The sequence below is a fragment of the Mobula hypostoma genome, chromosome 1, assembly GCF_963921235.1.
Source record: "Mobula hypostoma chromosome 1, sMobHyp1.1, whole genome shotgun sequence".
Lineage (NCBI taxonomy): Eukaryota > Metazoa > Chordata > Chondrichthyes > Myliobatiformes > Myliobatidae > Mobula > Mobula hypostoma.
This window is the reverse complement of record NC_086097.1, coordinates 29,694,083-29,707,232: the sequence shown is the minus strand read 5'-3', so window position 1 is coordinate 29,707,232 and position 13,150 is coordinate 29,694,083. Positions and strand designations below refer to the sequence as shown.

Below are 13,150 nucleotides of genomic sequence, written 5' to 3'. Positions count from 1 at the left end.
TCGATGGGCCAAATGGCCTACTTCTGCTCCTATATCTTATGGCCTTATGGTACTTATGTCAGACAATTGTTTATTGTACAGTTCCGCCTTCAAGCAAACTCATCACCAAACTTCAGACCCAGGGAGTTGATACCTCCCTCTGCAATTGGATCCTTGACTTCCTACCAACAGACCACAATCAGTAAGGATCGACAGCAACAGCTCGGCCACGATTGTTCTAAACACTGATGCTCTGCACGCTCATGTCCTGAGCTCTCTTCTCTACTCCCTGTACACTCATGATTGCTCTAACTCCAACTAATAGTGTGTATATGCTATGACTGTAGTGGGCCATTATCTCAGATAATGATGAGTTTGGAATAGAGGAAGGAGGTAGAGAGCTTAGTAACATCATGTCAAGGCAACAACATGTCCATCAATGTCAGAAAAACAAAGGAGTTGGTCTTTGACTTCAGGAAGAGTCAATGTACATGCTCCTGTCTGCATCAACATCAACGGTGCTGAGGTTGAGATGCTTGACAGCTTTAGATTCCTTGGACTGAACATCACCAATGGCCTGTCCTGGACAACCACGGCAAGAAAGTTCACCAACACCTCTCCTTCCTCAGGAGGCAGAAGAAATTTGGCATGTCCCCATTAACCCTTACTAATTTTTATAGTTGCACCATTGAAAGCATCCTGTCCAGATGCATAACGGTTTGGTACAGCAATTGTTCTGCCTGTGACCACGTGCAGAGTTGTGGACACGGCTCAGCACACCACAGGAACCAGCCTCCCCTCCGTGGCCTCTGTCTATATTTCTCCTTTCCCAAACAAGAGAAAATCTGCGGATGCTAGAAATCAAAGCTACATGCAGAAAACGCGGGAGGAACTCAGCAGGCCAGGCAGCATCCATGGGAAAAGAGTAAACAGTCGACATTTCGGGCCGACAACTTAGCAACTCGACTCTCTTGCATAGATGCTGCCTGGCCTGCTGAGTCCTTCCAGCATTTTGTGTGTGTTGCCTATATTTCTCACCGCCTCAGTAAAATAGCCAGCATAATCAAAGACTCCTCCCACTGCGGACATTCTCTCTTCTCCCCCTCCCATCGAGCAGAAGATACAAAGCCCTGAAAACACCTACCAGTAGGCTCAAGGACAGCAGGACAGCTTAAACCCTGGTGTTATAAAACTATCAAATGGACCTTTTATATGCTAAAGACAAACTCTTGACCTCACAGTCCACCTCATCCTGGCCTCTGCGCCTTATTTTGTACCCGCACCCTGCACCATGTAGCAGTAACACTCTATTCAGCATTCTGTTAGTGATTTCCCTTGTACTCCTCGAAGGTTTTCACTGTACCTATTACATGTGACAACAACAAAGTCCATTCAAATTCAAAAACGAACGTGGATAGCTCCAGACAAAGGGTGTCAATCTGAAACGTCAATTGTCCATTTCTCTACAGGCGCTGCTTGACCCACTGAGTTCCTCTAGTGTTCTGTGTTCTGTGTTTTCTAAGAAAAGAGGTGCTGGCGTTGGAGAGGAGGTTCAGGAGAATGATTCCAGAAATGAAAGGGTTAATGTATGAGGGGTATTTGATGTCTCTGGTCCTGGAGTTTAGGCTCAGGCCCAGAGACTGGAGTTTAGAAGAATGAGGGTGGAGGATCTCACTGAAACCGACTGAATACTGAAAAGCCCAGATAAAGTGGATGTGGAGAGGATGTCTCCTGTAGTGTGAGAGTCTGGGACCAGAAGGCACAGCCTCAGAATAGAGAACAGACACGAAGAGGATTTTATTTAGCCAGAGGTGAATATGTAGAACTCATTGCAATCAGAAAAGCCTGCTTGCATTTACCCTATTTATAACTTCAATCAAATCTCCCTTCGTACTCCTACTCTCCAAGGGAATAATGTTCTAATCTATTCAACTTTTCCCCATTACTCAGGTCCACATCCTTGCATCACAAAAAGAAACATGTTACATATTTGTGTGTCCTTTTGCCTAAATTCATAGCTTCAGTCAAAATTCCAAGCACTAGATAGATGGCCTTACACATTTATAAAGCCGGCTTGTTATCATCATCAGTCTTTAGTGCTTACAAGGAATGAAGAAATGGTACAGACTCTGCCCTCTGGTGGACAGAAAGGCTCTATGAGTGGTCAAAATTGCCCAACACATCACTGGCACCAGCCTACCTGTCATCAAGGACATATATACAGAAAGGTGCCAGAAACATCAAGAAGGATCCCCCTCCACCCTACTCCTGGACTTTTTGTCCATGTCAGGACCACCAGACTCAAAACAGTTACTTTCCTCAATCAGCAAGGCGAATCAGCACTTTCACCTACTAATCCACCTCTCTGCATCCCCCTCCACCACTACTTCATCATATCCCGTCAGTCACCTTACGTACAGACACTCCTGTTACTGGTGTCTCTTTATGGGCATTCATACAATCAGTCTATGTATATAAGCTAGCTAATGTATATATATTTATTGTGCTTTTTATCATCGTGTTCTTTATCTTACTGTATTCTGTTTTGTGCTGCATCAGATTGGGAATAACAATTAATTTGTTCTCCTTTACACTCATGTACTGGAAATGACATTAGACAATCTTGAATCTTGCATTTTGAGTATAGGTGAAGTTGTGGCAAGGAAAATGTGTAGAAATCGCATTAACGGGCCAAAAGGGTGTAGGTAATTGGCAAGGTTTTCCATGCAAACTGAGAAGGTTTGGTAACGACAGAGGAATCAGGCACGTGTAAGAAAAGTATACGTTTAACAAATTCAGATTCAGATTTAGTTATCACATGTGCATTGAAGCATACAGTGCATTAACAACCACCACATCCAAGGATGTGGTGGGGGCAGCCCGCAAGGGTCACCACACATTCCAGCGCTAACACGACACGACCACCATGTTCAGCAGAACAACACAGAACACAACAAAGCAGAAAACCATAAATAACAGAACAACAACAACAGCAAAACAAGTCCCTTTCCACACATATGGACAGTCATCCAAATCCAGGAGAGCTTCTGGCCTCCAGTCTTCATGAGTTCAAAAACTGATACCCTAGGCACAAAGTTTTGGCAGGCAACGTAGCCTCTCACCAATCACAAAGCTCCTTCCATGTTCTCTTATGTTCCAAACTGTTCAAGGAAAGAAATAAATATTCCTTGTGCCTCACTCTAACCATCTAATTTGCTTTTGCCAAGCCAAAAATAACTGAATATTTTTGAAGTTGGATTTTTACGACTGTAATATTTTTGAAGTTGGATTTTTAAGCACATGTGAGGTGAGTGGGAGTTTTAACTGTGTGTGACACTGCGGTAGGATCGAGTTTCATGTGCCTAATTTCTTCTCCTTGCTCTGTTGAAATGCATCATCCATTCTCCCCCTCACTTTGCATCACTGTTTCCTTGTAAACTGTACGTAACTGAACTGAATGTGGTGACTCACCTGCCGATCTCTGAGGAAAATATTTTCTCATAAACTGCACGTACACATCTTCAACCTGTCAGGAGAGAGGCAAAGTTACTTCTTGCAACTCAAGCAGAAAATGTTGGAAATACTCAGCAGGCCAGGCAGCATCTGTGGGGAGAGAAAGAGTCAATGACTCTGGTGCAAATGATGTTCCTCTTACACTAGTGCACAATCGGTTATTTGTGATTCTGGCACAAAGAATTAAATAGAATTCAACTACAGCCAACTTATAAAGTAATGATCCCATCACCTACTTCCAGGGCAAGGATACTGCGGGGTCAGTCACAGAGTGAAACTACCTCAACACCATTCCGTCACACACACCGGGGTCAGTCACAGAGTGAAACTACCTCAACACCATTCCGTCACACACACCGGGGTCAGACACAGAGTGAAACTACCTCCACACCATTCCATCACACACACTGGGGTCAGTCACAGAGTGAAACTACCTCAACACCATTCCGTCACACACACCGGGGTCAGACACAGAGTGAAGCTCCCTCCACACCATTCCGTCACACACACTGGGGTCAGACACAGAGTGAAGCTCCCTCCACACCATTCCATCACACACACTGGGGTCAGACACAGAGTGAAACTCCCTTTACACCTTCCTATCACACACTCCCGGGGTCAGACACAGAGTGAAACTACCTCAACACCATTCCGTCACACACACTGGGGTCAGACACAGAGTGAAACTCCCTCCACACTGTCCCATCACACACACTGGGGTCAGACACAGAGTGAAACTACCTCAACACCATTCCATCACACACACTGGGGTCAGACACAGAGTGAAACTACCTCAACACCATTCCGTCACACACACCGGGGTCAGACACAGAGTGAAACTACCTCAACACCATTCCGTCACACACACCGGGGTCAGACACAGAGTGAAGCTACCTCCACACTGTCCCGTCACACACACCGGGGTCAGACACAGAGTGAAACTACCTCAACACCATTCCGTCACACACACTGGGGTCAGACACAGAGTGAAACTACCTCAACACCATTCCGTCACACACACTGGGGTCAGACACAGAGTGAAGCTACCTCAACACCATTCCGTCACACACACCGGGGTCAGACACAGAGTGAAGCTACCTCCACACTGTCCCGTCACACACACCGGGGTCAGACACAGAGTGAAACTACCTCCACACTGTCCCGTCACACACACCGGGGTCAGACACAGAGTGAAACTACCTCCACACCATTCCGTCACACACACTGGGGTCAGACACAGAGTGAAGCTACCTCAACACCATTCCGTCACACACACTGGGGTCAGACTCAGAGTGAAGCACCCTCCACACTGTCCTATCACACACTCCCGGGGTCAGACACAGAGTGAAACTACCTCCACACCATTCCGTCACACACACTGGGATCAGACACAGAGTGAAACTACCTCCACACCATTCCGTCACACACACTGGGATCAGACACAGAGTGAAGCTCCCTCCACACCATTCCGTCACACACACTGGGGTCAGACACAGAGTGAAACTACCTCCACACTGTCCCATCACACACACTGGGGTCAGACACAGAGTGAAACTACCTCAACACCATTCCGTCACACACACTGGGGTCAGACACAGAGTGAAACTACCTCCACACTGTCCCATCACACACACTGGGGTCAGACACAGAGTGAAACTACCTCAACACCATTCCGTCACACACACTGGGGTCAGACACAGAGTGAAACTACCTCAACACCATTCCATCACACACACTGGGGTCAGACACAGAGTGAAACTACCTCAACACCATTCCGTCACACACACTGGGGTCAGACACAGAGTGAAACTACCTCCACACTGTCCCATCACACACACTGGGGTCAGACACAGAGTGAAACTACCTCAACACCATTCCGTCACACACACTGGGGTCAGACACAGAGTGAAACTACCTGAACACCATTCCATCACACACACTGGGGTCAGACACAGAGTGAAACTACCTCAACACCATTCCATCACACACACTGGGGTCAGACACAGAGTGAAGCTCCCTCCACACTGTCCCATCACACACACTGGGGTCAGACACAGAGTGAAACTACCTCAACACCATTCCATCACACACACTGGGGTCAGACACAGAGTGAAACTACCTCAACACCATTCCATCACACACACTGGGGTCAGACACAGAGTGAAGCTCCCTCCACACTGTCCCATCACACACACTGGGGTTCAGTCACAGAATGAAACTACCTCCACACTGTCCCATCACACACACTGGGGTTCAGTCACAGAATGAAACTACCTCCACACCATTCCATCACACACACTGGGTTCAGTCACAGAATGAAACTACCTCAACACCATTCCGTCACACACACCGGGGTCAGACACAGAGTGAAACTCCCTCCACACTGTCCCATCACACACTCCTGAGGTCAGATACAGAATGAAACTACCTCAACACCATTCCGTCACACACTCCCGGGGTCAGACACAGAGAGGAGCTGTGCTGACTGAGCTGGGAGAAATCGAAGGAAAACTACTGGATAAAGTTCGTGGAATACTTTGGAGGTGGCTCTAAAAGTCTCTTGGACAACTGAGTGAGTGACGGCGTTGGCGTGGAAGCTCGGTGTGGAGTTTTTGCTGCCGGTTTGGACTGGGTTTGTTGGCGGCTGCTTACTGCGTAGCTCCCAGCTGCGGCCGCTGGCAACTCGCCAGTAAGCCGGTTCGCTCCAAAACCGGAGGCAAACGCCGTCGTTTTCCCCCCATTGACATCGGGGCAAAGTTCCTCCTCCATTGTTTTCCTGATTTTTCGTCCGGTGTCGGTGCCGGTGCCGGTGCCGGAGCATCTGGAAGGACGTTTCGGCCTCTCCCGGCCTGGGTCTCTGCAAGTCCGACGGAGCCTTTACTGGCGCCGAGCCAGCGAGGAACTGTCGACTGCAAACTTTCCCGGCCAGTTACTCGTTTCGCTCCAGGACTTCTAATCGACAGCGCTGTAGGATTCTCGGACTGGAAAGAGCGCCAGCATGCCGGACCGGTCTCCAGGGAGTCGCGGGCCTTCGGGGAGTTACGCAAGGGCGGCTGCCTCCCCGGCCTCGGACAACGCCCTGTTTCGGTCGGTGAAGGTGGAACGTGGGGTGCAATGTATTTTGCGCCCTGGAATGACACTAGAAAAGTGTACGGAGGCAATGGAGGACCTTGTGGGGAAAGGTGGTATTCTGGCCACCGAGAAGGAGTTCGGAAAGGCGGTGTTCTATCTGGTGAATGAAGAGCTAGTGCACCGGGCCCTAAGCAGGGGAGTCACGGTGGACAACATCTTTTTACCTATGGAGCTGGTGACGGCCCCCACGCAACGTATCGTGCTTGGGCATGTTAAGCCTTTCATTCCAAATGAGGACTTGCTTCCCCCACTGGCCCGTTTAGGGCAAGTAAGGTCGGAGATTACTGCCATCCGACACAAATTTAAGAGACGCACCCTCCGCACCGTAATCTCTTTCCGGCGTCAGGTTTTCATGCAGCTGGAAAGGGAGGACGATGTTGAGGGCCGCTTTACTGTCCGGCACGAGGGAGTAGATTATCAGGTGTACTGGAGCTCCGAGCGCCCACGGTGCCATGCGTGCAGGGAGGTGGGGCACTTTCGGAGGGACTGTCCTGCCGCCCGGAACCCGAGGGAGCCCACTTCGGGCACCAGTGCCGCAGCTACCTCTGCCCCTGATCCTACTCCTGCGCGTGCGCCTGCACCTGCATCTGACCCTGCCCCCGCCCGTGATCCTGCCCCAGCCCCTCACCCTGCCCCTACCCCTACCCCTGTCCCTACTTCTACGGTTGGGTCGGTCCCTGCTCCTCTCCCTGTAGTTCAGGTGGGGGACGGGGTGGAGTCTGTGCGGAGTAAGAAGGCAAAGGGGAAATCCAAACATAGTAAGAAGCGGGCCTTTGAGGCCGCAGAGCTCACACCCATTTCGTCTGAAGTGGAGCGTGGGGCTCGGGGAGGTGCGCAAGCAGACGGGGCGATGGAAACAGAAGGCGCCGCCCCATCGGTGAAGCCTGCACCTGTGTGCTCCTCCAGCGTGAAGAGGAGAAGGGAACGTTCCCGCAAGAGGGCAGGGGATGTAGATGCGGGGGAGTCCCAGGAAGGGGTGGGAATCCGGGTAGGGGTTGGTTCTAAACCTGAGTCCTCAGATGTAGCCACCAGTCCTGGGGTAGATGGTGTGGTTGTGCAAAAAGCTTGTGATAGGCCTGTTTGCACAAATGAGGCAGCCCTGGAAGCCTCCACCCAGGACCTACAAGTCAGCGCCTCTCTGGAGGCCAGTGTACCGAATAGTGTAAGAGGAGACGAGGCAAAGCTCTCTCATTCTCAGCACCAGGCGGCTTATGAATCCCTTGGACCAAAGGTGCCGGGTTCCCCTCTATGCCTGCCCCCTAGGGAGGACGATATTCTGTGCACATCGACCCCAGCAATAAATGACTTGCAGGGAGTCCCTGGGGATTGTCTCTCCACTGTCGCAAATGTGGATGAGGCTGATGCGACGGTGGAGCGGGCAGGTAAGAGCGAGGTGCCCGCTGCGCGGTGTGGGTCGCAGGCGCAGCCATCTATTGGAACATGCGGGGAGGCCGATGGGGATTCTGTCTGCAGTGACGGGTTGGAGGGGGACTCTTTCGATAGTGAAACAATGGACATCCTCACCCCTCCTGAGAAATCCCCTTTGATACCTGTAGAGGAAATTAAGCATTTCATTCTCACCTCTGAGGGTGCCAAGCACCGGCCTCAGCTAGCCTCGCTTCGCTGGCCCAGCATGCCGAGGCTGGTGAGGTCCCTGCGAGTCATCCTCAGACGAAAGGGAAAGGGAAAGAGGAATGCGGTGGTGGGGAACGACAGACGGCAACTAAAATCTTTCCTGGATGACCTAGTAAGGGACATCAGAGGGAGAAGCAGCCTCGCTCCTACGGGGGATGGTGGGTCACAGGGTGTTGCTGGTACCGCTCGAGCCCGGAAAGCAAAAGGTATCCTTGCTTTCTTTCCGGACAGTGTGGTGGAAGGCGCCTCCGCTCTCACCGAAATGGGCGTAGCTGCTGAGACCTAGTGTGCTCCCGCCATGAAGCTTACCATAGCTAGTCTCAATGTAAACGGCAGCAGGGGTCCACTTCGCAGGCATAACAATCTCTCAGTCCTCAGGGATGGGCGGTATACGGTGAGTTTCCTGCAGGAAACCCATACCATCCCTGGGGACGAGTCTGCTTGGCTCCTGGAGTGGCAGGGCGGGGTCTACATGAGCCAAAAAAAAAGGGGTCAGACACAGAGTGAAGCTCCCTCCACACTGTCCCATCACACACTCTCAGGGTCAGTCACAGAATGAAGCTCCCTCCACACTGTCCCATCACACACTCCCGGGGTCAGTCACAGAATGAAGCTCCCTCCACACTGTCCCATCACACACTCCTGAGGTCAGACACAGAATGAAACTACCTCAACACCATTCCATCACACACACTGGGGTCAGACACAGAATGAAACTACCTCAACACCATTCCGTCACACACACTGGGGTCAGACACAGAATGAAACTACCTCAACACCATTCCGTCACACACTCCCGGGGTCAGACACAGAGTGAAGCTCCCTCCACACTGTCCCATCACACACTCTCAGGGTCAGTCACAGAATGAAGCTCCCTCCACACTGTCCCATCACACACTCCTGAGGTCAGACACAGAATGAAACTACCTCAACACCATTCCATCACACACACTGGGGTCAGACACAGAATGAAACTACCTCAACACCATTCCGTCACACACACTGGGGTCAGACACAGAATGAAACTACCTCAACACCATTCCGTCACACACTCCCGGGGTCAGACACAGAGTGAAGCTCCCTCCACACTGTCCCATCACACACTCTCAGGGTCAGTCACAGAATGAAGCTCCCTCCACACTGTCCCATCACACACTCCCGGGGTCAGACACAGAGTGAAACTCCTTCTACACCTTCCTATCACACACTGGGGTCAGACACAGAGTGAAGCTCCCTCCACACTGTCCCATCACACACTCCCGGGGTCAGACACAGAGTGAAGCTCCCTCCGCACTGTCCCATCACACACTCCGGGGTCAGACACAGAGTGAAACTCCCTCCACACTGTCCCATCACACACTCTCAGGGTCAGACACAGAGTGAAGCTCCCTCCACACTGTCCCATCACACACTCCCGGGGTCAGACACAGAGTGAAGCTCCCTCCGCACTGTCCCATCACACACTCCGGGGTCAGACACAGAGTGAAACTCCCTCCACACTGTCCCATCACACACTCTCAGGGTCAGACACAGAGTGAAGCTCCCTCCACACTGTCCTATCACACACTCCTGGGATCAGACACAGAGTGAAACTACCTCAACACCATTCCGTCACACACACTGGGGTCAGACACAGAGTGAAGCTCCCTCCACACTGTCCTATCACACACTCCTGGGGTCAGACACAGAGTGAAGCTCCCTCCACACTGTCCCATCACACACTCCTGGGGTCAGACACAGAGTGAAGCTCCCTCCACACTGTCCCATCACACACTCCCGGGGTCAGACACAGAGTGAAGCTCCCTCCACACTGTCCCATCACACACTCCCGGGGTCAGACACAGAGTGAAGCACCCTCCACACTGTCCCATCACACACTCCCGGGGTCAGACACAGAGTGAAGTTCCCTCCACACTGTCCCATCACACACTCTCAGGGTCAGACACAGAGTGAAACTCCCTTTACACCTTCCTATCACACACTCTCAGGGTCAGACACAGAGTGAAGCTCCCTCCACACTGTCCCATCACACACTCCCGGGGTCAGACACAGAGTGAAGCTCCCTCCACACTGTCTCATAACACACTCCTGAGGTCAGATACAGAATGAAGCTCCCTCCACACTGTCCCATTGTACTCTCAGGGTCAGACACAGAGTGAAGCTCCCTCCACACTGTCCTATCACACACTCCTGGGGTCAGACACAGAGTGAAGCTCCCTCCACACTGTCCTATCACACACTCCTGGGGTCAGACACAGAGTGAAGCTCCCTCCACACTGTCCCATCACACACTCTTGGGGTCAGACACAGAGTGAAGCTCCCTCCACACTGTCTCATAACACACTCCTGAGGTCAGATACAGAATGAAGCTCCCTCCGCACTGTCCCATCACACACTCCCGGGGTCAGACACAGAGTGAAGCTCCCTCCACACTGTCCCATCACACACTCCTGGGGTCAGACACAGAGTGAAGCTCCCTCCACACTGTCCCATCACACACTCCTGGGGTCAGACACAGAGTGAAGCACCCTCCACACTGTCCCATAACACACTCTCAGTGTCAGACACAGAGTGAAACTCCCTTTACACCTTCCTATCACACACTCCTGGGATCAGATACAGAGTGAAGCTCCCTCCACACTGTCCCATCACACACTCCCGGGGTCAGACACAGAGTGAAGCTCCCTCCACATTATCCCATCACACACTCCCGGGGTCAGACACAGAGTGAAGCTCCCTCCACACTGTCCCATCACACACTCCCGGGGTCAGACTCAGAGTGAAGCTCCCTCCACACTGTCCCATCACACACTCCCGGGGTCAGACACAGAGTGAAGCTCCCTCCACATTATCCCATCACACACTCCCGGGGTCAGACACAGAGTGAAGCTCCCTCCACACTGTCCCATCACACACTCCCGGGGTCAGACTCAGAGTGAAGCTCCCTCCACACTGTCCCATCACACACTCTTGGGGTCAGACACAGAGTGAAGCTCCCTCCACACTGTCCCATCACACACTCCCGGGGTCAGACACAGAGTGAAGCTCCCTCCACATTGTCCCATCACACACTCCCGGGGTCAGACACAGAGTGAAGCTCCCTCCACACTGTCCCATCACACACTCCCGGGGTCAGACTCAGAGTGAAGCTCCCTCCACACTGTCCCATCACACACTCTTGGGGTCAGACACAGAGTGAAGCTCCCTCCACACTGTCCCATCGCATACTCCTGGGGTCAGACACAGAGTGAAGCTCCCTCCACATTGTCCCATCACACACTCTCAGGGTCAGACACAGAGTGAAACTCCCTCTACACCTTCCTATCACACACTTCCGGGGTCAGACACAGAGTGAAGCTCCCTCCACACTGTCCCATAACACACTCCCAGTGTCACCTCATGAGCCTCCTAGTTTAGGTCTTCAAATAACTCCTGACAAGACAAACACAATCTGCCTTTTACAGATTTATGCCATCTCTCCATCATTAACTTGGAGCTGCCCTATTGCTTATGAATATTTAATCTGATTATTTCATAAAGATTTCCCACACCGCATGTCACTTGGGCAGCTGCAGTTACTAGCCATGTCCACACACCTTTCCTTCATCAAAGGTATCATATTTTTCGCTTTCCAGTCCTCAAGCTCATCTTCCTACATTGGAATATTATGGCAGGTCCTGGCACTCTCACCACCCCATCTCCTTGAGTGCCCTACAAGTCATACCTTCTGGCCCAGCAAATTTACTCACTCTAGCCTTCCCATCTGTCCTGTCTGGGGCTTTTCTCTTTGGACTGATGTTCTCCTTCTTCAAAGAATGGGGTTTCATTTCCTCTACCATTGATACTGCCCTCACCCGCATCTCCTCCATTTCCTGGCCAGCCGCCCTCACCCCATCTTCCCACCACCTTAACGGGGATAGAGTTCCTCTTGTCCTAACCTACCACCCCATGAACCCTAACCTACCACCCCATGAACCCTAACCTACCACGCCATTCTCTGCAACTTCCACCATCTCCAAAGGATCCTACCACCAAACACATACTTGCCTCCCTCCACCCCCCCCAACACTCTGCTTTCCACAGGGATCACTCCCTCCATGATTCCTTTGTCCATTCAACCCTCCCCACTAATGTCCCTCCCGGCAATTATCCCTGCAAGTGGCCTAAGTACTGCACCTGCCCATTCACCTCCTCCCTCATCTCCATTCAGGGCCCAAAACAGTCCTTCCAGGTGAGGCAATACTTCACCTTTGAACCTTTTGGGGGTGCCCATTGTATCCATTGCTCCTGATTGGCCTCCTCTACATTGGTGAGACCTGCAAAAAATTGGGATGGGGGGTGCTGATTTGTCGAACACCTCCACTCCATCCACCAAAAGCAGACTTTACTGATGGCCGACCATATTGATTCCCTTTCCCATTCCCACTCTGACATGCCAGTCCATGGCTCCCTCTTATGACACGATGAGACCCCTGGAAGGAATGCTGGAGGAGCAGCACCTCATTTTCCATCCAGGCAGCCTCCAACCTGATGACATAAACATCGATTTCTTCTTCTGGTAAGAATCTTTTTCCTCTCCTTCCCTCTTCTTTAATTCTCGATTTGGGCCTCACTTGCTATTACCTCCACTGGTGCCCCTCCTCCTTCCCTCTCTTTCATGCTCCACTCTCCTCTCCTAACAGATTCCTTCCTCTCCAGCCCAATTTACCTTTCCTACCCACCTGGCGTCACCTATCACCTTCTAGATAGTCCTCATTCCCCTCCTCCTCACCTTTTTATTTTGATGGCTTCCCCCTTTCTTTCCAGTCCCGAAAAGGGTCTCGGCCCAAAATGTTGACTGTTTATTTCCATCGATGATGCCTGACCTGCTGAGCTCCTCCAGCATTTTGCA

General features: G+C 51.4%; 1 protein-coding gene across 1 annotated transcript in view; it reads right to left on the bottom strand.

Moving 5' to 3' along the window:
* The window catches only part of LOC134352161 (cytosolic carboxypeptidase 3-like), a 97,989-nt gene that overhangs the window by 66,766 nt on the left and 18,073 nt on the right, over positions 1–13,150 (bottom strand). The window contains exon 2 of the mRNA XM_063059461.1: positions 3,451–3,505. Coding sequence (XP_062915531.1) covers positions 3,451–3,481 — 31 coding nt within the window. The 5' untranslated portion in view covers positions 3,482–3,505. The remainder of the gene's footprint in view (positions 1–3,450; positions 3,506–13,150) is intronic.